The following is a 27,369-nucleotide window of genomic DNA, read 5'->3' on the forward strand; positions in this document are numbered from 1 at the left end:
TTTTTAGGCTAAACGCTGCTTTAATTTCATCATAACCGCTGAGAATTTGGGTATTTAGCAAAAAAAAAAAAAAAAAAGCTGGATCAGAGGGTGAATTGAAATGCAGGCGCACCGAGAAAGATTAAAAAGCATCAGCTGCCGGTACGGGGCTTTAACCGAAACGCTGGACAAACTCGGGCTGGATGGGCAGGGGCAGGCAGGACTGGATCGCCCAGGAAAAGGAGTCTGGCACCCGAGCTGTCTCGTCTCCGTTGCCCTGCCTCTAGTTTTGGTGCTCCTTCCCCTCTCTCTTTCCTTTGAAATGACGTTTCAATTCCTCAGAAAAGAAAAAAAAAAAAAAATAAAAAAAAAATGTAAATGACCACTTCTAGAAAGAACTATGACAAGGTAAAGCCGCGAAGAGTCTGAGCTGCTCCGAACTGGTTGGGAAAGCGCGGCGGGGAGCGGGCAGACGGGTTGGGTAACTCCTGCCCCAGGGCTGCCGAGACCGGCTCTGCTGGGCGCGGGGTGGCGGGCAGCAGGAGCGGGGCTGGAGGCCCAGGCGGGCCCAGGACGTGCCACGGCCCTCGTAGGGCTCCTCGCGACGCCCCGCTGCGGGTCTTCGCCCGGCCGCGGCCCTCCAGGTCTCCGGTGGAGCTGGGAGAAGCGTGTCGGGATGGAGAGGAGGAGGAAGGAGGGATGGCGGAGGCAGAGCCCGGCCTGGGGTAACGCGGGCAGAGGATTCCCAAAGCTTCGGGGTGCACCGAGCACCGCCACCCCCAACCCCCCCCCCCAGCCCTTCCCTGCGCACGGGGAGCGGCGCACACGCGTGCGGGCGTAGGGACCGCCACGGGCTGACGGATGCGCACGGGCGCGCACGTTAACGCGCATGTGATCGGGCGCACACGCGCAGCACGGCGCGTGCACAGCCGTGCATCTGCAGGAGCACGCCGAGGCACACGCAGGCGCTGATGACCGCGACCGGTGCGTGCACGGACACACGCCGATGCGCGTAAGCCAGGCTGCGCGTGCACCAGTACTCACACGCGCACGCATACACGCGCACGCTGCTGTGTGCCCCCCCCCGGGCGTGCACCTATGCCAGTGCGCACACGCAGACGGCAGCGCACCCCCCGGTGCACCCCCTCCACCCCGTGCAACCCACCACCCCCTGTGCACGCCCCCGCACACATGCCCCCCTCAGTTCCCCCCCAGTTCCCACACCTCCAGAACACCCCCGCCAGTGCACCCCCAGTGCCTGTACCCACCCAGTGCACCCACAGCCCCCCCGGTTCACCCACACTCATCTCGCCTGCACCCCCCCAGTGCCTGCCCGAGATCCTGCCCCCCCACCACGCAGCACCCCACACCAGTTCACCTGAGTGACCCCCCATTCACCCCCCATTCATGCCATTGACCCCACCCTTCACCCACTCATCCCCCCCACCCCACTCTAACCCCCATTCACCCCCCACTCTCACCCCATTCACCCCACTCACCCCCCACTCACCCCACTCATCCCCCCTCACCCCCCTCACCCCACTCTAACCCCCATTCACCCCCACTCACCCCATTCACCCCCACTCACCCCCCACTCACCCCCTCACCCCCATCACCCCCCATTCGCCCCCACTCACCCCCACTCACCCCCCTCACCCCATTCACCCCCCACTCACCCCCTCACCCCCACTCACCCCACTCACCCCCCACTCACCCCCCTCACCCCACTCACACCCCCACTCACCCCATTCACCCCCATTCACACCCCCCTCACCCCACTCACCCCCCACTCACCCCCCTCACCCCCCATTTGCCCCCACTCACCCCATCACCCCCCTCATCCCCTCATCCCCATTCACACCCCATTCACCCACTCACACCCCCACTCACCCCATTCACCCCCATTCACACCCCCCTCACCCCCCATTTGCCCCACTCACCCCCTCACCCCACTCACCCCACTCACCCCCACTCACCCCCCACTCACTCCCCTGACCCCATTCACCCCCCTTCACACCCCATTCACTCCCCACTCACCCCCCCACCCCCATTCACACTCCCCTGACCCCCCTCACCCCCCATTTGCCCCCACTCACCCCCCCACCCCCATTCACCCCCCACCCCCCCCACCCCCCCCACCCCCCATTTGCCCCCACTCACCCCATCACCCCCCCACCCCCATTCACCCCCCACCCCCCCCATTCACCCCCCATTTGCCCCCACTCACCCCATCACCCCCCCCACCCCCATTCACCCCCCACCCCCCCTCACCCCACTCACCCCCCCCACCCCCCCATTCACCCCCCACCCCCATTCACCCCCCCCCCTCTCTTCCGCCCCCTAGCGGCGGGCGTCACCCCCGGCGCGTGGCACACACCCTCGCGACTCATCCAATGAGAAGCGTCCGCGGCGCCGCGTCACTCGTGGGCCGGGGGAACCTCCTCAATGAGCCACATTGTCGCGGGCGAGTACCGCGGCGCGCGCTGCTCCGGGGCCAGCTCCGCTCCGCTCCGCACCGCTCCGCACCCCGCCGCGCAAGATGATCGCTTCCCATCTGCTCGCTTACTTCTTCACCGAGCTCAACCATGACCAGGCGCAGAAGGTGAGGGGGGGGGAAGGGGAGGGACAAAGGGGCCGGCGAGGAGAAATGGGGGGGGGGGAAGGAAGGAAAAAGGGAAAAAAAAAAATAAAAAGGAGGGGGGGAAGTAAAAAAAAAAAAAAGAAGGAAAAAAGGGAGAAGGGAAAAAAAAGGGAGAAGGGAAAAAAAAGGGAGAAGGGAAAAAAAAGGGAGAAAGGAAAAAAAAGGGAGAAAGGAAAAAAGGGAGAAAGGAAAAAGGGAAAAGGAAAAAAAGGCGAGGGGAAAAAGTTAGAAAAGAAAAAGGGAAAAAAGGAAAAAGGAAAAAGGAAAGGAGGGGAAAAGAAAAATGGGAAAAGAGAAAAAAAGGAAAGGAGGGGAAAAGAAAAATAGGAAAAAAGAAAAATGAAAAAAGGAAAGGGAGAGAGAAAGAAAGGCAAAACCCCCAGGAAAAGGGGGGACTGGGGGGAGCCGCGGGCTGGGAGGGGGCGGGCGGGAGGCGCCGTTGTCTCCCCGCGGGCCCGAGCGCTGCCGGGCCGGGGCCGCCGTGCGGTACGTGCCGCGGCGGGCGGCTGCGGGACCCCGCGTGGCCGGGCGCCCCCCACGGGCTGGCGGCGCGCAGCAGGAGCGGGAGGAGGAGGAGGAGGAGGAGGAGGAAGGAGGGGGGGTGGGTGTTTGTCCCCGCTGCCCTCCCCGGCCGCCCCCCGCAGGATTCGGTCCCCCCCGGGGCAGCCGGGCCGCCCCGCGCAGCACGTGTCGCCGCTTCCCGCCGCCGGCGCGGAGCATCCGCGGGCGCGGAGCATCCCCCGGAGCCGGGAGCTTCGGCCCTTCGGCGGGACCCGCCCCCCACCCGCGCTCCGGGCGGCGAGGCGAGGCCCCTGCGGGGATCGGGGGGGGCCCTCCTGGCTGCGGCCATGCCCCCCCCCCCCCACTTCCCGCGGCCGGGTTCCCCCGGGGCACGGCGGGGGATGCCGGAGGGGGTTTGCTCCGAGCTCGGATGCAGATGCGGCCCCTCGGGCTCCCCTTCCCCGGGCTGTAACCCCCCCCCCCCCCCGCACCGACTGCGACGGAAAACATCTTCTCGCCTTCCCCCTCCCTTAATTCAAGGGTCCTGAACGACCGGAGCCTGTTCCTGGACCGCAAACGCAAGTCGAAGCGTCCCGTTGGGATGCGCGGAGCGTTTGTCACCAGTAATTCATGAGTTCAGGCACTTGAAAAATGCGTTTCTGCTCTCCCGTGGCTGGTGCAAAGCAGCTGGCCTTTGTTTGGCCAGGACAGCGCTTAGGCTCCAAACAGCAAGTGTTTAAATAAATGATTCCTGGAAGAAAAACGCTGGCTGGGAGACTGTGCATGAAGAGTCAGGCTCTTCCCCGAGCCCTCCACCAGCGTTTGGGGCATCTAAGGATATGGCAGCGAGGGTTTTGGCTCTGAGTCTCGCGGTTGTGGAGCAGTTCCTATTACCAGGGTTACGGTGGGGGGGGGGTGTCGAGGTTTGCAGATGCCCTCTTCCCAAAAAAAAAAAAAAAAAAAGGACAAAATGCAAAATGCACGGCTGCAGAAAGCCCCGGCTCGCTCCATCGGCTAGTGCCGGAGACGCTGATGGAGAAACAAAACTTGCCACGTTGGCCATTTGCCTGCTTTAAATAGGAAGTAAAACAAGAGAGAATGTTAAAAAAGGCAACAAACCAAAGCGTATAGAAATAACTTCCCGATGCAAAGTGATCTGTAAGGAAATACGGGCTCAGCTTCTCCCTCCGCTCGCGAGTGTCCTGGGGTTGTGCAACAGCCAAATCCACTGGAAAGGGTTGTGTAACCCGACGGCAGAAATAGGCCAGTGGCGCGGCCCGACTTCTGCCTCTGGGTTCCGGACAGCCGATGAGTTCCTTATCGGGAGCTGGAAAGAATGGAGAGGGACGGTTTTGGTTTCAGGTTTTCAGCTTCGTTACCTACCGGGAAAAGGGCGTGCGAAGCCTCGGGAACCGGCTGCGTTTTCCTCCTGGCTCCGAAGGCCGAACAAAATGGGTTGCTGAGATGTGCGTGTGTGTGTGTGTGTGTGTGGGAATATCCAGGAGGTGTCAGGTGGGGCTCGGGCTGCCGTGGGGGATGGCTCTGTCCTCCCGGCCCCGAACAGTCACCTCCACAACTGGATTTGCTCTGGGTTATTTTTAAACAAATGCTTGTGAATCCTCCCGATAAGGCAAAGCTGGGGCCGGCGAGAGCGCAGAGCTCGGCTTCGCTGCAGGGGAAGGGGGAGAAAGGGGGGGGGGGAAGCAGCTGGTTTTCCGAGCTGGGTGCTTCCACCGTGCGTGCAAAAATTATTCCTGGCTTATAAATCTTCCCGGGCAAGGATGGGGGAGAGTTCCCAGCACAGGGAGATGTAGGGGCTGAAATTCTTGGAAAGCTGGGATCTATCTTTTTTTTTTTTTTTATCAAACCCAAAGGCTTTACCCGGAATTTGAGACTGTATATTGGAAAAGATTTTAGGGCAGTAACCTGGGTGTGTTCAAGTCATGTGTCTTTTTTGCTTTGGATCAGGCAGAAAAAGGGCTCGGCCGTGGGAAGAAAGTGCCCTTTCCAACAGCCGCGGTTTGCATCCACATCAGGGCCTTGAAAATAGCCCCTAAAATAGGATTTTCCGTCCTGTTCTTGACACGGAGCAGCTTTACCTGCTCTGCTGCCCGCCTGGGGGGGATGTCACATACGTCCCCAAACTCCTCCTGCCCTTCGCTTTGCCCAGCTGGAAAGTGGGTTGCAGTACTCACTTATCTAACCCCCGAGGGATTGTGCAAATTTTAATTAACCTCGGCAGCGTCCTTTGAGATCCCGGCTTGAAAGTTTGCCGCGGATGAACCGCGTTCTCTTCGGATGTGCCGGCTCACGTTGGGTTTCCTGGTCCCCGAACCTCAGCCTCGTCATGCGACGGGAGGAGCGGGAGGCGGATGAGCCAAATAACCGGGCTGGCGGCTCTTCTTCCCCATCGCTCCTTTGAAAGAAGGAAAAACTGGAGAAGGAGTTAATTTTCCTATATTTGTGGCTGTTCCCAGGCAGGGGCAGGATTTCCTCTGGGTTTTTTTTATTTTTTCCTTTGCTAGGGAGATTAATTTTGTCTAGCTGATGTCTCCCCGGCTGCCTCTTGCAGGCTCCTCTGCGGCTGTGGGAGGGGTGCCTGATTGCAAATTCCTGGAAAACAACAAACACCTTCTCTTAAGCCCGCCAAGGTCAGCGGCAGGACGGCCTTTCCCATCCCTGGCTCCTTCGGGGAGCCATCACGTATCCCCTCGCTCCTCAGCTTCTCGTGGGAGCCCGGGCAGGGCGCAGCCTCAGTTTCCCCAACCACGGTGGGATGCCCCCAGCATCTGGCGGGAGCGGGGGGATGTCTCGGTGCCAGCGAGGCTTTCTGATCCAGCAGCATCCGAGCGGGATGCTCCCTCTTATAGGAGGGGTTCTCCAGCCCCAGAGACCTTCTGGGTTTAAAAGCGGGAGAGAGCAAGGCCACGTGGGCAGGGAGGTGTCTCAAGGGCCGGCTAGGGCTGCTCGGGGCCGGTGGCAGATGGGAGCAGTTTGCCATCTCAGACTCCCAAGCTGGAAACCAGAACGTTTTCCTGGTTAAACTGGGCTTTTTGTGGGGCTGCAGAACAGCGGGGTCACCCAAGGGCGGGTCCCCGGCCGCCGCCGATGCTCTTCAGTGTGATTTCTTTGCCATGTGCCCTGTTCCACCTCCAGCGTGGGGTTCAGCTTCCGTCTTGGGCAGGTGAAGATGGGGAGGAACCGGCCGAGCAGGAAACCATCTGACTCACTCGGGTTCAAGATGACTCCGGGCGTGTGTCATCAGAGGCTTGGCTGCGGCAGGGAGGGCACGTGGGGTTTAATTCAGCGCGGAGCCCTCAACAGCAGCCAAGGACGTGGGTGCTGCCGGGGTCAGGGCTGGAGAAGGGTGGGTGCAGACCAGCATCAGTCCTGTGTCACCGAAGGTGGGGAGGTCGGGGAAGGGGACGAGCCGGTTCCCCGCGCTGAATCAGCCCAGGCTGGGTAACGGCGCGGTGACGCGGGGATGAGGAGCGCTGGTTTTCAGTTTGCAGGGGCTGAGGACGCTGCCCGGGGTTTGTCCTGTGCCGCGGTGCCCGTCCCCGATCCAGCAATAAAAGTTGCAAAGTGCGTGCCAGGTTACGGTCCCAAGCGAGAAAATAAAACGCTCTCCGTGCTGGCTGCTTTCCCGGATTCCCCGTGCGACCTCGGTGAGCTGCTGCCGCTGCCTCAGTTTCCCCAAATCCGTCGTGTCCCAGCGCAGATCCAGGCAGGCCGGGGGAGAGGATCGACTGTGCGCACTCGTGGGTGGGGGGTGCTCGAGCCTTCCTCAAACTCAAACATCTCTCTGTCATTCTCATACACAACAAATATTTGACTATTGCCAAAAAGGAAAAGAATCCAGCCCAGAAACCAGCTAACCTCTCCCAGCGTTACGTTTTTTCCCGGAACGCTGCTGAAATTACTCACATTCAGCTGAAAACTGCAGCGAGGAGATACTGGGGGAGCAGAAACATTCACTCCCAATCTGGTTCTCGCCGAACACGTGGTTTTGGAAAAAGACTCGGAGCAAAACCAAAACTAAAGAGGAGCTGCTTCCCCTTCCCAGGGCTTGGGATCATTAACGGGCAAAACGTGGCTGAAATCTTATTGCACGAGAATAAACCACCCCGAGTCCTTCCCCTTCCCTGCTGCCATTTGCTGTGCAGGAAATGGTTGCGCTTTGCCGGAAACCACCGTCACGCTGTAATTTCCATCACCGACAGCAATCGTGCCCCACCGAGCGATGGGGAAAAGGGTCCCCACTACCACTGTGAGGGGAACAGCATCCTTCATCCTCCCTGCTCGGACTGCTCCAGCCGTACCACCGCGCGTGCATCGCCCTGCCGACAGGGACGGCGACACGGGATAGATCTAGCGGAGTTTTTCTGCTCTTGCAAGTAGCTGCATTGATGGGACCACCTTGCAAATATATAAGCCGAGGAATTCATTTTTTTCTCCATAGATAGTAGCCTTGAATTGGAATGAAGTTATGTGCAGGCTATCTATATATATTTTTATATATATAGATGTATATTTGCAGCACTGACCCCTTAGGGTCTAGCCCTGATGGGAGGATTAAGAGAAGTCTTCAGGCAAACGAGCATCATCCAGCCGTGGTGCTGGTACTGGAGCCGTGAGTTATTACCATCATTGCAAAGGCAAACCTGGCTTTTGGGGTACTTTAAGCTCGGCTCAGCGCGGCACAGCTCACCCGGCTTCCAGCTGGTGGCAAAAATTGGGCAACTTGAGGTTTCTTCAGCCTTGGGGCGGGTGGACCTTGCCCAACGGCGGCCTTGCAGCTGGGCAGGGCGATGCTAAGGCACTTCCCCAGCACCCGGCGTAGAAATTAGCAGAGCCTTTGGAGACAGCCCTGAGCTAGGAGATGAGAATTTGCTCGGTTTTATTTCCAAAAAAATTGCATCAGGCTCATTTCACCCACAGCGGCTCTAACGACCCGGTTCTTTAACGAACTGTCCCTGTGCGCGACTGGCCAGGGCTGGGAGCACGCCCAGCACTTCCCAGCTTCAATCTGTTCCTCCTCCATTCAGTTTATTTAGATTTCCTTGGGGAAACACTATTATTTATGATGGAAGCTTTCCAGAAATTAAATTGCCCTGTTCTGGATCCTAACCTAGTGACTTTGTTTGTTTGGAATTGGCAACGATCTTAAAAAAAGGTTAAACAACCGAGAAGGTTGTTCGTCTTGAAAGATACTCAAGCTTCGGCGCTGCAGACTAAATTCCCCTGTCTCACCCGACCTCTGCTACAATCCGAGGTGTGCTTGGGCGCGGGGGGTGGGATTGGAGTAACGAACAGGGCCACGGGGCTGGGAAACCTTGGGCGTGAAGGTGGCCGTGGCTCTTCCTCGGAGGAGCTCTCGCTTGGGAAGGAGCTGAGCTGCTCCTGCCCTGGAGCCGTTCTGCAGGACGCCCTGACCTGCCTTAGCTGCCAAGTGGGACGACATCTACGTTCGTAGGAGAAGATGATCCAGGTTTTAAAGGGCTTTGGAGATTAGAAGAAGGTCACCCTGTTTCTCAACGCTGCTGATTATTCCTGGTACGGTGAAGCCCGGAGGACGTGGGGAACGTGCCGAGCGGTGCCTGTCCTGGAGAAAGGAGGTGAAGCCTCTGCGTCGTTTCCCCACGCTGGGATTTTGGGTTGTGCACGCAGCTTCTTCACTGCCCCGTGCCCCGGGCAGGAGTCGAGGAACAAACAGCGATGGCTTCTTGTGCATCCGAGCTTGCAAAGCGCCCGGGGTCTGTGGGATGAGATCTTCCCCCTAGCAGCACCTTGCGAGTCTAGGAGGCAAAGCAAACAAAGTCAGGGTGGTGGACAGGACAGAAACATCAGCAGCGTGCAGTTCGTGCAAGGGTGAAGCTCTGCCCCGAGATCCGCTGGGATGGGGACACCTCGTTGGGACCCCATCCCCACTCACGACGCTCTCACCAGGACCCCCCCCCCCCCCCCCGACCACCGTAGGCTGCCAGAGAAGTCCAGCGAAGAAAGGTCTGGCGGGGGTGAGAGGCTGCCGGGAGGCAGAGCGCCCGGCGTCAGCCGGGTTTGGCTCTAATTATCACCGACCCCCCGGGTCAGATGCTGCTGGAGAGGAGACACGGTCTGGTTGGGGTCCTCCCCGTACCAAGGGGCAGGTCGGGGGCTCCCGAGGAGGTTGTGAAAGGCCCCTGTGAGCCGGGACACCGCGCTCTCTGGCTCACAGCTAAGAAATGGGCTTGGGCCGTCTGTCGCGGGTCGATGGCATCGGCTGATAACCGTCCGGGAGATTTCCTCCCCTGGGGCTGGGGTGGAGGTGGGCGCCGGACCCAGGGCCCCTCCTGGAGCTGGAAGAGGAAGGAGAGGGTGGAGGTGAGTTGGGGCAACGTCCACCTTCCCTGCCGGTAACTGGGGTGGCAATTTACAGCAAGTGAAAGCAAATAGGAGGGGAGGGAGAGGAGTGTTTGACTTACTGCTGCTGGGGTGGATAAGGAGAGGCTGGTAAACAGCCGGCACTGGGAAACCTCCAGGCTTCCTTATCCTTATCCTCATCCTCATCCTTCCCTCGCACCCGCCTGGTCTCCCAGCTGGCGGGTGCTCACTCTCTGCTCCCGAGTACACCAAGAGAGAGAAATCAGGAGGATCCCATCACAGCAGCAAGGATACCGCTCCCCAGGGAATAAAGCGTCTCTCCCGGAGCGTGCTCGGCCGCGCTTCCCTCCCTCCGTGCTCCAACCTCGCCGCAGAGCGAATGGGCACTTGGCTTCCAAACTTCCAGCACAGCCGGTGGGGAGGGAAGGATACGCCGGAGCATCCCAAGCCTGAAACACAGGCAGCCGAAACCACAGCAGAGCTGTTTTTGTTCAGCCCAGGGTCCGAGCGGCTGCATCCGTGAGCGAGGTCACGCCGGGGCGGCTGGCTATTACTCGCCCACAAAATGCCCATTTCCTATAGCATAACCCTATAAAAAAAATCCGTGCTTAATTTCTGATGACCTTATGTTACGTGCCTACAGACAGGTGAGCTAACTGGGTGGAGTTTTCCTCTTGACTTTGCAGGGCTTGCAGCTGCCCTTTAATTAATTTTAAGTTAAGTTAATTGAAACAGGGCATAGTTTGGGAGCTGGCAGTCTGTCCACCTCTCTGTTTCCCTTCCCTGCTCTGGCCGGGCTGCGGAGACACGCAGGGTGCTAATGGATGGGTCGAGGAGTTTTTTCCATTTCTTGGGGAAGACGAGGTGCTTTGATGTCGTTTGTAGAAGGAGCCGGGCATCTTCATAGCCTCAGCGTAAGGGTATAAAGGACTGCCAGGAGCAGGGGGGTGGATTTCTTTGCTTTCCAGCCACAAGCACCCGCTTGTGTCACACTGCGTTGTTTGCTCAAGGGAGCTGAGTAGCTCTCGGCACCGTAACCCTTTGTAGGGGTGATCTCAGCAGCAAAGAAATGAGTGGGCAGCGGATGCTCCTGCCGAGCATCCTTCATGTAGGCAGAGGCCCCGGGGGTCACGGTCAAGGCACGTTGCCGCTGTGGCGTAGGAAGGGCTCCGCAGCTGCAAAACCTCCGCACCGACCTCCTGACTCACGGCCCGGGCAGGGAAGGTTGTTGAGTTTGGGTCCTACTTCTGTCGCAACCCGTTTGGGTGCCCGTAGGTGGACGAGCGGGGAGGATGCTGCGGAGCAGCGGGAGCTCCTCGGGGCTCGGTGTTCCCAGGTTGGCACCCGCTGCCTGGGCGAGGGGATGCTGCCGAGGGGTGCACGGGGTGGCGTTTGGCGAGCTCTTTGGAGAGCAGCCCCGGTGCTCAGGAAGAGGTGCAAGAGCAGCGGCGGGCGTTATCGGTGTGCCTGGAGATAAGCTGTTGCAGCGCTGCCGGCGGTGCCGTCTCGGCAACGTGCTGGCACAGCCGTGTCCTGCCCTTTGGGGTGGGTCACGACCTGCTCCGGCTTCTTGCACCAGCCCCAGCAGATGTGAGGGGGGGGCTGAACGCTGTTCTGAAGGTGTTACAGGGGGGTTATGCCCGTGTCCCCAGCTCTCCAGCTGACTTTTTGGCTTTATCTCCACCTTTCAGATTGACAAGTACCTCTACCACATGCGGCTCTCCGAGGAGACCCTCCAGGAGGTGTCCCAGCGTTTCGGGAAGGAGATGGAGAAGGGGCTGGGAGCAGACACCAACCCCACCGCCTCGGTGAAGATGCTGCCCACCTTCGTGAGATCCACCCCGGATGGGACAGGTACGGGTGAGAACAGGAGATGCTCCTGGCAGGGCAGAGGGAGAACGCGGCGGGGGGGTCTTGGGAGGTGCCAACACGTGCCAGGAGGGAGGGCTGGGGCCACCCGGCCTCACGGCACTGCCAAAACGGGGATCGACCCCATGGTCACCTTCACCCCTGCTCCTCGGGGCTTCGTCCTGCTTCTGCTGAGCAAGGCTTAGTGCGGGGACAGGTCTCGTTCCCCTCTCCGCGTTGGGACTGGGGGGGGGCTCCCAGTTCCCGATGGCGGGAGGGAGGGTGGGAAGCAGCCCTTTCCTGGCAGGACGGAGACAGTCACGGGTCCAGCTCATCAGATTGCATTAGCAGTGAAGCGGGCAGCGGTGCCAGCCGCTCGCTGAATGCCGCAAGGGCTGCGGGAGGAGGAGGGGGCTCTGCAGGCTGGGCTCCTCGCAATACGGCCTTCCTGCCTGCTTCCCATCTCGCTCCTCTCAACCCAAAATCCTGCTTCCTCGAGCATCCGTATGGGAAATTTCCTTGGGCTTCCCTCTCCTAGCTTGGTATTTTGGGAAGGCGCTCTGTCGCGATCCCTGCGGCACGCGGCGGGATGCAGATGCCACCCGGGACCTGCCGAGTCTGCTGACGCTCGAAGCCGGTGGAGCGGTGCTGGCTGCTGAAGGGCAGGGAGGGACGGAGAGCCCCGAGCAGCCGGAGCTGCCCCTGGCTCCGCGTCTGGGCCGGCAGCATTCCCAGGGATTTTCCCAGGCCGGTCGGTCCCGTTGGCCGGAGTCGCTCAGAGTTGGGGTTGCTCTAGCTTCGGCACCTTCGCGGGGGGTCCTTGCAAAACCTCGGCAGCAGAGATTGCCGATAGCCAGCGGGAAAGGTGGATGAAGAGGAAGGCAGCTGATGGGATGCCCCATCTGCCCTTCCCTCCTCATCCCCAGCTTTTTTGCCACCGCCGTATTTCCATACCCGGCTTCCGGAGGCGAGCGGCTCCCAGCAGAGTGTGGGTATGGAAATACGGCCGGGTCACCTCAGCGGGCAGTGACTGGGCAGACTGGAGTTTCCTCTCCCGAGAAGCCGGTGCGAGCCTGCCGGTTGGGTGTTAAACAGGGCGTAACCGAGAGGTCGCCGTGCTCAAACAGCCAAAAAAAAAAGCCCCGGTCGCTGCTGGCCGTCCGCTCTCTGCGATGAGCTGAAGGTCTGCGTCACCGGCCAGCTCTGGGTGGGGGTTTGCTGGGAGCACCTTGGCGAGGGCTGAGGGGACGCGTCCCTGGGAAGTCACAGGCACCACGGAAGGGTTTGGCTTGAGAAGGGACATTTAAAGCTCATCTAGTCCAACCCCCTGCCATGGGCAGGGACATCTTCAACCCGATCGGTCTGCTCAGAGCCCCGTCCGACCTGACGCTGGGCCACCTACCACCTCTCTGGGCAACCTGTGCCAGGGCCTCCCCACCCTCAGCGTACAAATGTATTCCTTACTTCTAGTCTGGATCTCCCCTCTTTTCGTTTAAAACCCTGAGCCCTTGCCCCGTCACCGCAGGCCCTACTGAAAGGTCTGTCCCCATCTTTCTGATAAGCCCCCTCTAAGTATCGAAGCACCCCTGCACCCAGAGCCGTCCTGCCTGCTGCACCCCACGTGCTCAGCACCCCCAGCGCACGTACGCCCAAAAGCTGGACCTGGCTGCCTGCCCCAGGATCGAGATTTCAATCTATTTAAATGTTTAAGAATATTTTTAATTACAGGGATAGCCAGGATGCTGCCCCCGGGCATAGGAACTATGGCAGCCAAAGGTGCTGGGTGCTGGCAGTCTGCGTCAGAGCTCCCGAGAGGCGGGAGCAGAGCTCTCGGCACCCTGATCCGTGTTGGGGAGAAGGCGCAATCCTTCTCCTCGCCCTTCGAAGGGCGAGCCTTGGCTTCCTCCACCATATCCTCCCCCGTCTGCAGCTTCTCCAGTATCCCAGCTGGCATTTCTCGCCCAAAGCAAGCTCAGCGCAGACGGAAAAGGGGCACAGCAGCATGGAAAATGTTACGCGAAAGGGATGCTGGGGCGGTCACGGGGCTGCAGCTGCCCGGGAGGTTTTCGAGCAAGTCCCAGGGAGCCAAGCGCTGGGATTCCCCGTACGGCTCCAGCTGGATCGGGGCATCGGCGTCTCTGCCGTCGGGTTCTGGGGGGGTGCCACAGGGGTGAGCCGAGGCCAGCCTGAGGCAGGGCTCGGTGCCACCCCCCCCCCAGCAAAGAGACAGCGGGACAACGGCTCGGGAAGAGCTCAACGTCCAGGGGTGCGTCCTTCCTTCTTCCGCTTTTTTTTTTTTTTTGAAGCTTCTGGGCAAAGTGTGACTTTGGCTGGACACCGAGTCCTGCTCCCACCCGCTTCGGGTTGTCAGCAGCTGCCTCCCGTCTGAAAGACGGGGTGCCACTCTGGCTTTGGGGCTCCTCCAGAGCATCCCTGCCCTTCCTGCTCCTCCTTGCTATAGCACGAGTTGTCTCTGCTTTCGGATTACGCCCCGTCTAATGCGCAACCGGCGGCTCCCCGGGATCCGGGCGGATGAGAGGCGCTTATAGAAATACAAGGTCACATCTGCGGGTTGAAGTCAAAACACAGACCCAGCTCCCGACCGCTCCACCCTCCTCGGCCGTCCTGGTGGCTTCGCTGTTCCTGATGCAGTGTGAGCAGAGGGGGATTTCCGCTCCTGCAGCGGGATCTCTCCTAAAAGTGACTTTTCTTGCTTCGCTCGGCTCCGGCACCCACCGGAACGCCCGCTGTGCCGCGCTTGCGGCGAGGCGATGGGCGTCCTACTGCAGGCTGGTGGGGGAAACCAGACCCCAGCTGAGCTTTTCCTCGGAGCCCCAGTGACTAAGCGAGGGCTCTCCTTGCTCGGTGCAACCACCACCACCCTCCCTGCTCCTTTCCGGGTTTTTCCAGGGTTTATTTCCTCCTCCGTGCTGATGTTGACACAAGGATCTTCTGGTGCCTCCTCCGTTAAGCCCCAGCAGCTGATATCCCTGGCCTGGGGTTTTCAGGATGCTGCTGGAGGACTTTGGTGGTCAAATCCCTGGAAATTCAAAGGACGGTTCTTTGCAACACCCTTCCGTTGGCCGGTGGGCTCGGTTCATGCTGATAACCAGCTGCTTCTGCAAGAAAACCATCCCACGTGGCCCGTGGTCTTGAAAGGCTTTAAAGAAAAAATTGTTTTCATGCCCAGAGCCCCTCGCCTGATGATTTACCGCACTCCCCAGCAAGGAATTGCGTAGGGGAATCACTGCTGGGCGACTCTTGCGGTGGTCGGTGTGAGCTGCTCTTTGCTGGACCCAGTTCTGTCCAAAACAAGCCACCGGGTCAATCCTGGATCTTTTGTGGCTGCAAGCCCAGTATTTCACACCGGGTACGTCTTAAGCCCCTTTGCTGCTCTCCAGTGCTAATGCTGCGGAGATGCTGATGGGAGCACCGGGGCTTTTATATTCCCTCTTCTGCTCAAATCCTCTCAACTTGCTGGAAGGAGGCAGCGTTGGGCTGGCAAGGGCGTCCGCAGGCAGGGATGGAGTGGGAACCGCTGGGGTCTGCGCCTCCACCTTCTCCTGCATCTCCCTGGGGGTTGTTTGACCCGCTCCAGTTGTTTTCTCTTCTTTTCTTTTATTTTTTTTTTTTTTTTTTTTATTAAGCCAATTCGACCAAGGATTCATGCAAAATGAGACGGCAGTCGGCTGGACACCTTGAGGTTTAAGGTGGAGGTCCATGACCGACCTCTGAGATGCTGGGGCATGATCCTGCCCATGGTTCTCCAACCCCAGCCTGGCCCCAGCTGTATTTTTAAGGATGGCAGAGCTCTGCCCGCTTTGCCCCCACGCTTTATTCCCGGGAGCGCAGACACCTTTAAAGGCATTAAACACTCACCCTTAGGTGGTTTGCTGAGAGCAAACAGACTCTTGACTCAGAGCTGTGTGTTTGCCTGCGCTGTTTGGTTTGTGAGCTCAGCATCGCAGCCTCTCTCTTATCGTGTAACGAAGGAGCCCTAATCAGAGGGAGCACCCAGACCTGATACCAGCCAGTGGAGCCCATCGATGCGGCTGTATTGCCTCCACCTGGGAATTTTCCAAGCGAGATGTTGCTGCTTTTTTCCTCCTGCAAAGCCGATCTGCCCAGGAATCCCCCCCCTTGACTTCGGCAGTCGCCACTCGAACCGCTCGTACCTCTGGGCAGCTTGTGAGGAGGATTTTTGGCTGTTAGGTTGGGTCCCGCCGCTGCTTCGTGGAGAGGGTCGGTGCGTGGCGGGTCAGGGGAAAGCCAAAACACCGGGAATGCGCAGGGCTGGGCAGGATGGGAGGACCTTTTTTGTTTTGGATATCTGTGCCTCCTGGGTTCCCCCCGTTATCTCCAAGGAGCCGAACCACTTGGAACCCTCTTAGCTCCAGCACCCTTAGCCCCGGTACTTTTATCAGCCCCCGGGGTACTTCTCATGCTCTGCTAGCAAGCAGAACGGCATCCGTGCCGACAGCAAGGGGAGCAGGAGGACGGCTTGACCCCTCTTTGGGGCGGAACGCGGCGCCGGCAGTGCCCAGCCAGGCGTTGCACCCGGCTCTGCCGGCCTGTGGCTGGGGCTACATCCCCGCGGTGGGCTTACTGGTGACGTCAGGACAGCGAGGGGCTTTGCTGAGGGTTTTCCTGGTGCATTTTCAGCATCCGTGGAAAGGGACGTGGCCAAGGCATGCCCTGTGGCTGGCAGTCTGCGAAACGAGCTGCCAAACTGGTTTAAACCTGGTTTAAAGCTCATCCCTGCAAAGGGTCAATGCTGGGGTGGGGCGAGGAGGAGAAAGGAATATCTGGGGTTTGACTGCCCCAACCCACGGGCTCGGGCGCTCTGGTGCTCCGCCAGCTCCCGCACCGTTCTCCAGCCCTGTACGTCGTGAACAGGACGGCTCTCGGCCACGCTGCCTCGCTCGGAGCCATGCCGGGGGGCGTTGCTCGAGGAGCGATGAGTCGCGGAGCTTTGTTGGGGTTCGGAGCCCGCCGCGGCTCTGGGTTAACGGCCTTTGCAGGGGCGGCCTGCACGGGGGGGCTTGGCGTGGGCACCACCGAGAGCTGCCCCGCATCCCCCTTGGGATGATGTGCCGACCCCCCCCCCGTGGCGACGCACCGCCCCGGTGCCCCCCGCCCCGTTCCCCATCCCGAGCGGCAAGGCTGTCCAACGCTGCTCCAGACCTCTGAGCCCCTCTCTCATTCCTCGGCGTGCGAGCGCCGCTTTTACCAGACCTTTTCAGCCACGGAGGGACTTTGTGAAGCTGCTCGCAGCTCCAAGTCCGACACCCTCCGTAGTTCCCTCGCTCCGAGCCCTCGGAGGGTCAGCCCCAGGAAAGACGCCAGGACAGACGGACGCCCCGCGGGCTTGGACCGCGAGCTGCCTTTTCAGCTGGAGTCACTGGAGATGCCGGCTGGCCTGGTGGCATTTGAATACTAATAAACCACACTTTTTGTTTCAACTGTAGCCCCTTTGTAAAAGCATCGGCGGGCACAATGCGGCCCCCGGGTGCTGTAATCTGCCCGGGGGAGCCAGCGCAGCACATTTAATGCATTCAGCAATCAAACAGTGCTGATAGAGGGCTTTCCCCCAGCCCTCTCCCCGCACCGCTAGGTATATAAAACAGCCGGCTTGGCGCTTTTCCCGCACCCCAGGTCTCGGCTGGTCCGAAATTCAGCGACCTGCCTGAGTGCCTGGTACGATAAAAGCAAACGGGAGGTGAAACCTGCTGGGCTCAGCCCCCGGGTCTCGGAGGCAGCAGGACCCGGGGCTGCTCTTGGCCGACACCGCCCGGGGAAGTCCCCAAAGGTCTTTTGGGTTCTTTGGGTTCTTTTTTTTTTTTTTTTTTTTTTTTTTTCCCTCCCTGCTTTCCTGCTTACATCTTTCAATCTTGCTTTCGGTGAGAAGCCACATGCCAGGAGTGCGCGGGATTCCTGGGGCAGGGCAGGGGAGGTTGTCCTGGACTGCAGCAGCCAAGCCTCAACATTGAGGACTTTTTCCCATATATCAAATATTTAGCCAAACTCCAGTGTTTCGACAGCTGGCTAGCAGGGGTTTGACCACTCGAGCAGTAGATTTAGGAGCTTTCGCAAGCATCCTGCATCAACAGGGTCAGGAACGGCTCTGCTGGAGCTGCCTTTCTGGAGCTCTTCTTCCCTGGGAGCACTGTCGCTTTGGGCACGGACTTGTCTGGATGGGGCCGGTGGGATCTGTCCTCGCTCCGAGCTCAGCCACCGCCTCCGCGCACCCTACCCAGGGCATCAGGATACGTCTCAAAGATGTTGCTTTGATCCCCCATCAGCTATGGAGGTGTCAGAGGTGCAGAGGAGGGGCAGAAAATACAGCCATAGCTGTAAAAATATGTATATAAAAAAAAAAAAAAAAAAAAGAAAAAATATTTTAAAATCATGCCTTACCCTCGTAGTTGTGGGGTGGCTGGTTACTTCCTCACCTGCTCCGGGGCCGTCTGGCGTGGGCACCGATGCTGCTGAAAGGGACCCGCCGAGTTAAATGGTTGTTCTTGTCTGGGCTCCCGCAGAGGATGGGGACTTCTTGGCGCTGGATCTCGGTGGCACCAATTTCCGTGTGCTGAGAGTGAAGGTGTCCGACAACGGCCTGCAGAAAGTCGAAATGGAGAATCAGATCTACGCCATCCCCGAGGAGCTCATGCGGGGCAGCGGGGTGCAGGTGAGTTCAACCCCTCTCTCCCCCCATCCCCACAATCCTGCCCCCCCCCCACCCGACTGCAGGGCGTCCCCCCATGGAGGAACGACCCGTCTTGGGGCAGTTCTGCTGCCGGCATCACCCCAAGCCGGGTAACGGGGCTGAGGCAGGGCTGTGCATCCCGTTGCTGCCTTGCCCAGCAGGATGCGGGTAAATCCTGCCTCCCTTTACCCAGAGCTTTACCCACGTGTGTGATGGGTGAGGACCACGGGGGTGTGACGTGGGTGGCAGACCACCGGTCCCTCGGGCAGGGAGGGACACAGGCGCTGCTCTGGTGCATCGTCTCGGTCGGAGCAGCCGGGTGCTCACTCTCTGCCTTTGTTTTCAGCTCTTCGACCACATCGCTGAGTGCTTGGCCAACTTCATGGAGAAGCTGAAAATCAAAGACAAGAAACTCCCCCTTGGGTTCACCTTCTCCTTCCCGTGTCACCAGACCAAGCTGGATGAGGTGAGCGAAGGTCTCGCCTCCTCGCGAGGGTCGTGGCTGAGCCTGGGATGCGGCGGGATGAGGGCGAGCTCTCGCTGGGGGCAAATAGTTGTCCCGCACCAATTTACCTTGTGCTTTTAATTGGGCTCATTGGGTTTGGGTAGCGGGTAAGGTCTTGGTGCTGATGGGAGCAGAGGACGAGTCCTGGGGCGTGCAGGGCTCTAGGAGGTGATGGTCAACATGCCGGTTGCTCCGTGCTTCCACCCTGCACGGATGCTTCCACGGGAAGCGGCTTTTTGCCCTCTGCAGACGGAGCTCAAGGAGCAGCGGCTGCGGCGGGGGGGAGCAGCTCCAGCCGCCCGCAGCCAAAGGCAGCCCAGACGTGCCGAGCATCACATCCCCCGTCATGCAGCCGGGCGCGGGGAGGGGGGGGGGTGTCACCCGCCTCGGCTGCTCGCCGTGCCCCGGGCAAGCTGGGAATCGATGGCTGTCAGCTCCGCTCAGCCGCGCTGGGTCTCCGCCGGGAGCCGGTGACCTCGCTGGGAGACTAAACATCTCGGCAAGCGGAGCCCAGCCGAGGCACGTGGCCCCTCTCCTGCCACCCACGGCCTCTGCCCGGCTCTGGCTCTTGGTATAACGGGGAGGGGGGGCTGCTGCTTTCCTTGCCCTTATCTCACCCGGCTTCCCAGGCAGGATCGGAAAGGAGGGCGGCTCCATGGCGCGCTGGCGATCCAGCACGTCCTCCCCGGGCGGGAACGCGGCGGCATTTTGTACCAGGGATGGGGCAAGTCATGCTCTCGTGCCTGAGCGATTCAGCAAAAGTAATGAGGAAGAAGATTAACGCTTTCCTCGTGGTAGAAGTGGGGGCTGGGCTGTGAAAAAGAAAAAAAAAAAAAAAAAAGCTGGGAGAGGAAGTATCTGTCCCCGGTAACCTTGTTCAGTTTGCATCTCTCTGCGCCTCAGTTTCCCCATCTGTAAGGCACGGTGGGTGTTTGCTTCGCTAAGGCATCTGGGGCTCTCGGGTTGGAGATTTTGAACGCGATCGAGTCCGCTCCCTCCCCCCAAGGCTCAGCTCAGCCTCCGGCCCGGTGCGGGCGATGGCTCTGCTGGCTGGGACGCACCCGGTGCCTCCGGCTGCGGGGGACGGCGAGACCCTCATCCCACATGGATGGGTCGAGGAGCGCCCTGCAGGCTTGGGAACGGGTTTTGCTCCAGGGCTCCATAAAACCCCGTCACGGGAATCATGTTCCCTCCTGCCGGCGGGAACGACGAGTGACTCGCGTGTTATTTCGCAGCCATAAACTTTATCTGCGCAAAGACGTGGAAATCATTGCTGATACCGCAGCTCGTAAGCTGATAACAGGAGGGACTCGCCTGCCGCGCTGTGTGTCCATCCAGCCCTTGCCTGGCAGCGGGAAGCGGGTTGGGAGAGGGGAACCCTGGAAACCAAATGGGTTTGGTGGGTCCATCCTCTGAGCCTTCCTTCTTGCTGTTTCTCCGTAGAGCATCCTCGTTACGTGGACGAAGGGATTCAAATGCAGCAGCGTGGAAGGGAAAGACGTGGTGTCGATGCTGCGCAAGTCCATCAAGAAAAGAGGGGTAAGAGTTTGGGCAGGTCTGTCACCTCCTGGGGTGGTGGGACAGGGGCACAGGGTTCCCTGCGGCAGGATACTCGCAGCTCTGCACCTTGGCTCCCCTGTGACAGCAGAGATGTTTCGGTCTGTTTTGGCCAAGCTGACTCAATCTTTCTCCTCTCCACCATCTCAGGACTTTGACATTGACATCGTGGCTGTGGTGAATGACACCGTTGGGACCATGATGACCTGTGGCTATGACGATCATAACTGTGAAGTTGGCCTCATCGTTGGTGAGCTGCAGCAAGGGGGGGAGAATTGGGGTCCATCTCTCCGTGAACTCCAGAAGGAGATCTTGTTTCTTGCAGGTTTCAGGGTCTTTTTGGGGAAAAAGAAAGGGGATAGCAATGTTAGAGAACCAACATTGCCCATTGTTTGTTTTCTTCCACCTTTGCTTTCTACGCTGCATTTGGTTGTTGCTAATTGTGGGGAATAAGGGAAAGGCAGCGTCCTCTCACCGCATCCCCGTGCTTGGTTCAGGTACCGGTACCAACGCCTGTTACATGGAGGAGATGAGGCACATTGACCTCGTGGAAGGGGACGAAGGTCGGATGTGCATCAACATGGAGTGGGGGGCCTTCGGTGACGACGGCGTGCTCAACGACATCCGGACGGAGTTCGACCGCGAGATAGACATGGGCTCGCTCAACCCTGGCAAACAATTGTAAGCGGATTCTTGGCTTCGGCTCAGGCTCGAGGTTTGCTCTGCATTGTCCGTCCTGCCATTGCGCTGGCGTTAGCGGGACCGAAGAGGTCATCCTAGTTAACTAGGTCACCGCATCCTCCGCCGTGCCAGCTACACCAACGCAAGCAGGGGCTGTATCACAAATTTGGGTTGGTATGCCCAAGTCAACCATTCAACACCCACTTCCCCCCCATCAGCCTTTCACTTGAAAGCGTTGATTTCTGTTTGTTTCCCCGGCCAATGAAGTTACCTGCCAGCCAAGGCGAACACCACCACCTAATGTCCACATCCAAGTCCTACGGATCTCCCATTCCCCAGGTGGCTTCTGGCAGCACGGGTGGGATTTGGGGGATCTCTGCCAACTGACAGCCCTCCCCTCCCTGCTCAGCTAGCCATAAGTTCTCCTTGCAGATTGATGGTTATGTCAACATGGCTTTATTTTCTCGGTGATGGGATAAACTACTAGGAAAGAGATTACCTAGATTGCATTTGGGCCTGGAAGGCTGCCAAAGGTTTTTGAGGTCAGCCTTTGGCCACCTCATGGCACACGCAGCCAAACACACATATCTCATGCTTTCCTCATCGGCAGGTTTGAGAAGATGATCAGTGGGATGTACATGGGAGAGCTGGTCAGACTCATCCTGGTGAAGATGGCCAAGGAGGGGCTCTTGTTTGGAGGAAAGCTCACACCAGATCTGCTCACCACCGGCCACTTTGAGACCAGATACGTCTCTGCTATTGAGAAGTAAGTAGGATCTGCATGGTTTCATGGGGTCCCAGCCCATCTCCTGACATCTGTGCTGGGGGAAGACAAGACCCATCACAGGACTATCCACCGAGCAAACCAGGACACTTCAGATGGCGAAAGTCGGATTTCCAGGCATGAATCCTTTTTTTGTTCTTTGACGTGCAGGGAGAAAGAAGGGCTGCAGAAAGCCCATGAGATCCTCACCAAGCTGGGCCTGGAGCCATCTCATGAAGACTGTGTGGCCACCCACCGCATCTGCCAGATCGTCTCCACCCGCTCGGCCAACCTGTGTGGGGCCACCCTGGCAGCCGTGCTGCGACGCATCAAGGAGAACAAGGGGGTGGACCGGCTGCGGTCCACGGTCGGCGTGGACGGCTCCGTCTACAAGAAGCATCCTCAGTGAGTCCATGAGGATAGGCAAGGCTGGTGGGGAGAGAGGGCGAGCGCGCACAGATCTGTGCCTGCCAGCAGTGGATAGAGCTTGGCACAAGCAGAGCATCTCCAAATGTTCCCCTGAGCACCTCCGTTTGGATCCCAAAGGGGCTCCAGTCATTTACAACCCCAGAGGGTCACATCCCCCATGGTGGCATAGTCAGGTCCTCTTTTCCCCCCCTGTAGCTTTGCCCGGCGCCTCCATAAGACGGTGCGGAAGCTGCTGCCGGACTGCGAGATCCGTTTCGTGAGGTCAGAAGATGGAAGCGGCAAAGGGGCAGCCATGGTGACAGCGGTGGCCTACAGGCTGGCAGCCCAGCACAAGGCACGGCAGAAGATTCTGGAGGCGCTTAAGCTGAGCCACGAGCAGCTCCTGGAGGTGAAGCAAAGGATGAGGATAGAGATGGAGAAGGGGCTGGGCAAGGAGACGCACGCAGAGGCGACGGTGAAGATGCTGCCCACCTACGTGTGCTCAACTCCAGATGGGACAGGTGATGTACCGTGTGTATGAGCCCACGTGTGTCCCGTGCAGGGCAGAGCCAGCATCGCTGCTCCCAACGTCCGCACCACGTAGGGAAGGGCTGGGACCTTGGCCGTGGCCAGTTCCCTCTGCGTGCTGGGAGTGGCACAAAGCTTTTTCACCTCCAGTATGGTACTGGGAAAAGTGGTTGAGCCTCCGGGACGTTCTGCACTTGACTTAACACAAAGCCTGGCTTTCACGGTGGTTTTTGCCACCGCAGGTTTCTCACCACCATTGTCCTGGGTTGCGCTCCCAGTTCTGTCGGTGGCTTGGGTGTGCACCTGCCCCTTGGCTTGAAGCCCCACGATCTCCCTGAGTTTGGAGCAAAGTTCTCCATCACCTTCCTACTTGCACCTGCTTGTCGGGATCTCTCTCCTAATGATTCTCTCTTGGGTTTCAGAAAAAGGAGATTTCCTCGCCCTGGACCTGGGAGGCACCAATTTCCGTGTGCTGCTGGTGCGCGTGAGGAACGGGATGAGGCGCGGCGTCGAGATGCACAACAAGATCTACTCCATCCCGGTGGAGATCATGCAAGGGACGGGAGAGGAGGTGAGGATGGGCAGCTGGAGGTGGAAAACCGGGGCATTTTCCCTGGGGTGGCAGCAGAAGTGGCCGGCAGTCCTGCTGGCTGACCACAGGAGCTGGTTTTGCCTTGTTCTGCTTTCCAGGGTGCAAAACCAGGAGGGTGGGGGAGGCTGGTGCTCCTCTGTCTTTAGAGTGAGTTCTGCCCAAGGCTCTGGAGTTTGAAATGTGCTTTAGGAAGCTTGAAACTGCTTTTTAGGTTATAAATTGTGTAATTCCCAGACATCGCTGAACCCCTCCCTGAATCCCACACACTCCACAAGTGCAGATAAGCATCGTGCCCATTTCCCAGATAAAGAAACCACAACACAAGCAGTAAGAGATGTCTCCAGAGTTTTATTTGCAGATGGAAAGAGTTTTGCAAACTACTCCGGGCGGTGCTCAGGGACTGAGAGTATTTCTAGCAGACGGGTTGTGGGGATCCCTTGCAGAGGGACCGGATTCCCGTGTCACCCCGGGAAGCTGGTTACCTCCCCACTAGCCCCTCCATCCCTTCTGGGTGCAGTACAGGACCTGCAAGGTGGAGGTATCACAGCGATATGACCACATTGTCGGTGGGGAAGATGATGAAAGAGGAGCTGTTTTGGCTTGCTCACCTCACACAGTGCAGCTGAGCAGCATCCCGGGCTGTTCAAAGCCCTGTTGGCTTGGGGATGGGTCCACATCCCCAGCGGGTCAGGCTGGCATCCAGCTGCGTTTCTTGCTGTGATGGTAACTTCTCCTTTTGGCTTTGTGCATGCAGCTCTTTGACCACATCGTCCACTGCATCTCTGACTTCCTGGAATACATGGGAATGAAGGGCGTATCGCTCCCGCTCGGATTCACATTCTCCTTCCCTTGCCAACAGAACAACCTGGATGAGGTAACCCCAACCCACCTGGTAGCACACACGTTCAGTACCCAGCACCAGCTGGAAACTCTACGTACCAGCATCAATGACCACGTGGCAGGTCAGATAGAGACCCACGAGAGGGGGAAGGCAGGAGCTCGGAGCTGCCGGTGCTTCTGAAAAGCTCCTTGGCTGCAGCAAAGCAAGTACAGATCCCTTGAGCTCTAGAGACGACCCAGCTGAGGCATCCTCCACGCGTGAGGGTCGGACCTCCACGCACCAGGCAGTGCTCGCCGAGAGCGGGTGGGTGTGGGGTTGCTGTCCCTCCTGCCCAGCAGCCTGCATGATGTACCGTGGGGTCTTTCCACAACAGGGGATTCTCCTGAAGTGGACAAAAGGTTTCAAGGCGACCGGCTGTGAAGGAGAAGACGTGGTGAACCTGCTGAAGGAAGCAATTCATAGGAGAGAGGTGAGTGTCCACGTCGCTGTGAGAAGCCAGCTGCTTGCTCCCACATCCAGCCTGTCTTTGGCATCTTTAATTGGCCTGTAAAGCAAATTAATAGGCGGAGCCCAGGGCTAATGAGTGTCTGAATTTTAACAACCACCTTTAGTCATGTCTAGAGGTTGGATTTTTAGACCCCGGAGCTAAGAGTTGGCTTCTGGCCAGGGCTGGAGCAGACTTGTCTCGCCGTGAGTTAGGAAGACACCGTGCCCGTTTCCTCAGTGCAGCCCACCCGCAGCTCCTGCCCCGGGGGCTGTTTCTGGCGGGGTTGTCCCAGCATGCCAGCGTGTGTCTTGAGGTCCAGGCGTCCACCTGCAGACACGTGGGGCTGCAGGAGGTCTGTGGGTGCCTGGAGGACTCCCGTGCTCAGCAGACAGGTCCTTTCCCAGTCGTGGGAGCAGCCAGCAGCGTAGCAAGCTGTGTCCTCCAGCGGTAACCCGTGCAATCCCATCCCTCTGCAGGAGTTCGACCTGGACGTGGTCGCGGTGGTAAACGACACAGTTGGCACCATGATGACCTGTGGGTACGAAGATCCGTATTGCGAAGTTGGACTGATAGTTGGTGAGGACTGAAACTTTTTTACGGAATCGCTCTGCCCGCGGTCCCAAACCTGCCCCGTGGGGTGCTCCTGGCCGCAGAAGGCGTCCGAGGGCTTTTACCTTGCGTACGCGCCCCAATTCTCCAACAGCCCCATTGAAAGATGCTTCTCTCTGCAGGCACAGGCAGCAACGCCTGTTACATGGAGGAGATGAGGAACGTGGAGCTGGTGGAAGGGGAGGAGGGCAGGATGTGCGTCAACATGGAGTGGGGGGCATTTGGTGACAATGGGTGCTTGGATGACATTCGGACAGAGTTTGACTTGGCGGTGGATGAGCTGTCTCTCAACCCTGGGAAGCAAAGGTGCGTGGTGGCTTTGGGGGACTGGGAAGGGCCCCCCCGATGGGGCTGGGTGTCCAGGAACAGGTCAGCGGTGCCCCCCCAGCCTCTTGGCGGAGCATCAGGAGATGATGAGCAGGGCAGAGTCTGGCTTTGTGACACACCGATGTGTCCCTTGTCCCCTGCCCGCAGGGTGGGGACTGTGCTGCTGGACTTGCTGCAGGGCGTCAGGCCAGCGGGTTGTGTCAAAGGCATCTGGCAGAGCTGGGATCCCGATCCAGACCCAGTGTCCCTTCTTGTCCTGATGGCCAGCCTTGCCCTCTCCTTCCCAGGTTTGAGAAGATGATCAGCGGGATGTACCTGGGCGAGATCGTCCGAAACATCCTGATGGATTTCACCAAGCGAGGGCTGCTCTTCCGGGGACGGATCTCGGAGAGGCTGAAGACCAGAGGGATCTTTGAGACCAAGTTCCTGTCCCAGATAGAAAGGTGAGGTCCAACAGGCGGGCGAGGAGCCTTACAGCTGCAGATCAGAGCAGAGAGGCGGTTTGGGGAAAGCGTTCCCAGAGATGTAGTTTGGGGAAAGTGTTCCCAGGGCTTGTGGAAGAAGTCCCAAGCACTCAGTTTGGAGCCCGGACGACATAGGGTGGTGCAATGCAGATAAGTCAGCAAAATCCACATGGTTCTGACAGTGCCAGTGTTGAGAGATAAGGAAACCGTCTGGAGTTGGCGACACAGACATCTCTCTATCCTCTGCCCTGGACAGGGAGGGGCCCCAGGGTAAACTGCTGCCGTGCTCCAAGTCAGTGGCTTTGTCCCGGAACAGCCTCACTGATTAGGCTGTGACATCCGAGCCACGTCCGGCTCTGAAGGCTGAGGTTAGAGGGGAGCAGCAGAGCCCCTCCAGTCAGTGCCAGCCGAGCCGCGAGTCCCTGGGCTCTGCAGGACGTAGATAAGAAAGAGGAAGCCACACGTCCAAGTTGCTCCAGCTCCTAACGCTGCTTGGCCCTCGTGTCCTCCCCAGTGACTGCCTGGCCCTGCTCCAGGTCCGCTCCATCCTCCAGCATCTCGGCCTGGAGTCCACGTGTGACGACAGCATCATCGTGAAGGAGGTGTGCACGGTGGTGGCCCGGCGGGCAGCTCAGCTCTGCGGGGCTGGCATGGCAGCAGTGGTGGACAAGATCCGGGAGAACCGCGGGCTGGACTTCCTCAAGGTCACGGTCGGCGTGGATGGGACGCTCTACAAGCTGCACCCTCAGTGAGTTGCTCAGTGGTGTGCGGTTGTCCTCCAAAGAGGCTCACGCTGGTGCAGTGGCCCACCTTGGGCAGGTGGGGTGCTGAGTAAGAGCCAGTGTGGAAAGCTTCACGGGGTAGTTGGAGAGGAAAGGAGATATTTTAGGGTCTCAAGGGCTGCCCCTAACTCACAAATTGACCCAAACTCTGTCAAGGCACAGCAAGAACCAGGGGGCACCAAGACAGATGACACAGCAGGGACCTGGCACCGGCCACGGCCCAATCCCTGAGACCAGGGTGTCCCAGAGATGGAGGCGAGGTTCAACCAGAGTCCAGCTCATCAGGCAAAGTCATGGGGACAAGGCAGGTCTAAACCACGAAGTCAGACCATGCTTGGGATCAGGAAGGCCCATAGCCAAGCAGACAGGACTATGCCTGGCCTGAGGGCTGCTGCTCCTGAGGCAACATTCCTCAGACAGGGACCAAAAGCACAAGGCTGAGCTTAAATAGGGCTCAGGGGCCCGTGGGTGTGGGGAGGGCTCTGAAGATCCCCCAGGTGAGGCTGGTCAGGTTCATTAGTGCTCTCAGGCCTTGGTGGGACTAGAGAAGGGCTCAGGCTTGGCTCTGAGCAGAGGGAGCGTGTGGGTGTGAAGCTGCAGCATGGAGCCTCGTGCTTTCCAGAGCCTCGTCCCTGAAACGTCTCTCTCCATCCAGCTTTCTCCTCTGTGTCTGTAGCACTGGTCAGGGTGCCGTGGGAGGCAGCTACGCCGAGAGGCGTGAAGTGGTTTGTTCCCCGCAGGGCTGGCAGCGCCAGCCCAAGGCACGTTCAGTCAGCACCTCTTCCTT

General features: G+C 59.0%; 1 protein-coding gene and 1 long non-coding RNA gene across 3 annotated transcripts in view; one reads left to right on the forward strand and one right to left on the reverse strand.

The window, feature by feature from the left end:
• LOC142598341 (uncharacterized) lies at positions 1-4,794 on the reverse strand. Its single transcript, XR_012832599.1, has 2 exons — positions 4,505-4,794; positions 1-316 (listed from the first exon to the last, which is right to left on the reverse strand). It is a non-coding gene; the product is annotated as an uncharacterized LOC142598341 (long non-coding RNA).
• LOC104638278 (hexokinase-2) overlaps positions 2,417-27,369 on the forward strand; it is a 27,290-nt gene continuing 2,337 nt past the window's right edge. Inside the window, exons 1-17 of one of the 2 annotated variants that reach the window (XM_075736668.1) lie at positions 2,417-2,581; positions 11,176-11,338; positions 17,872-18,020; positions 18,385-18,504; positions 19,987-20,082; positions 20,251-20,350; positions 20,598-20,781; positions 21,392-21,547; positions 21,716-21,949; positions 22,169-22,473; positions 22,903-23,051; positions 23,827-23,946; positions 24,287-24,382; positions 24,877-24,976; positions 25,132-25,315; positions 25,624-25,779; positions 26,315-26,548. In XM_075736668.1, coding sequence (XP_075592783.1) covers positions 2,519-2,581; positions 11,176-11,338; positions 17,872-18,020; positions 18,385-18,504; positions 19,987-20,082; positions 20,251-20,350; positions 20,598-20,781; positions 21,392-21,547; positions 21,716-21,949; positions 22,169-22,473; positions 22,903-23,051; positions 23,827-23,946; positions 24,287-24,382; positions 24,877-24,976; positions 25,132-25,315; positions 25,624-25,779; positions 26,315-26,548 — 2,609 coding nt within the window. In that variant the 5' untranslated portion in view covers positions 2,417-2,518. The remainder of the gene's footprint in view (positions 2,582-11,175; positions 11,339-17,871; positions 18,021-18,384; positions 18,505-19,986; positions 20,083-20,250; positions 20,351-20,597; positions 20,782-21,391; positions 21,548-21,715; positions 21,950-22,168; positions 22,474-22,902; positions 23,052-23,826; positions 23,947-24,286; positions 24,383-24,876; positions 24,977-25,131; positions 25,316-25,623; positions 25,780-26,314; positions 26,549-27,369) is intronic. The other variant, XM_075736669.1, reaches the window with a different exon arrangement.

Source organism: Balearica regulorum, chromosome 27, assembly GCF_011004875.1.
Source record: "Balearica regulorum gibbericeps isolate bBalReg1 chromosome 27, bBalReg1.pri, whole genome shotgun sequence".
NCBI lineage: Eukaryota > Metazoa > Chordata > Aves > Gruiformes > Gruidae > Balearica > Balearica regulorum.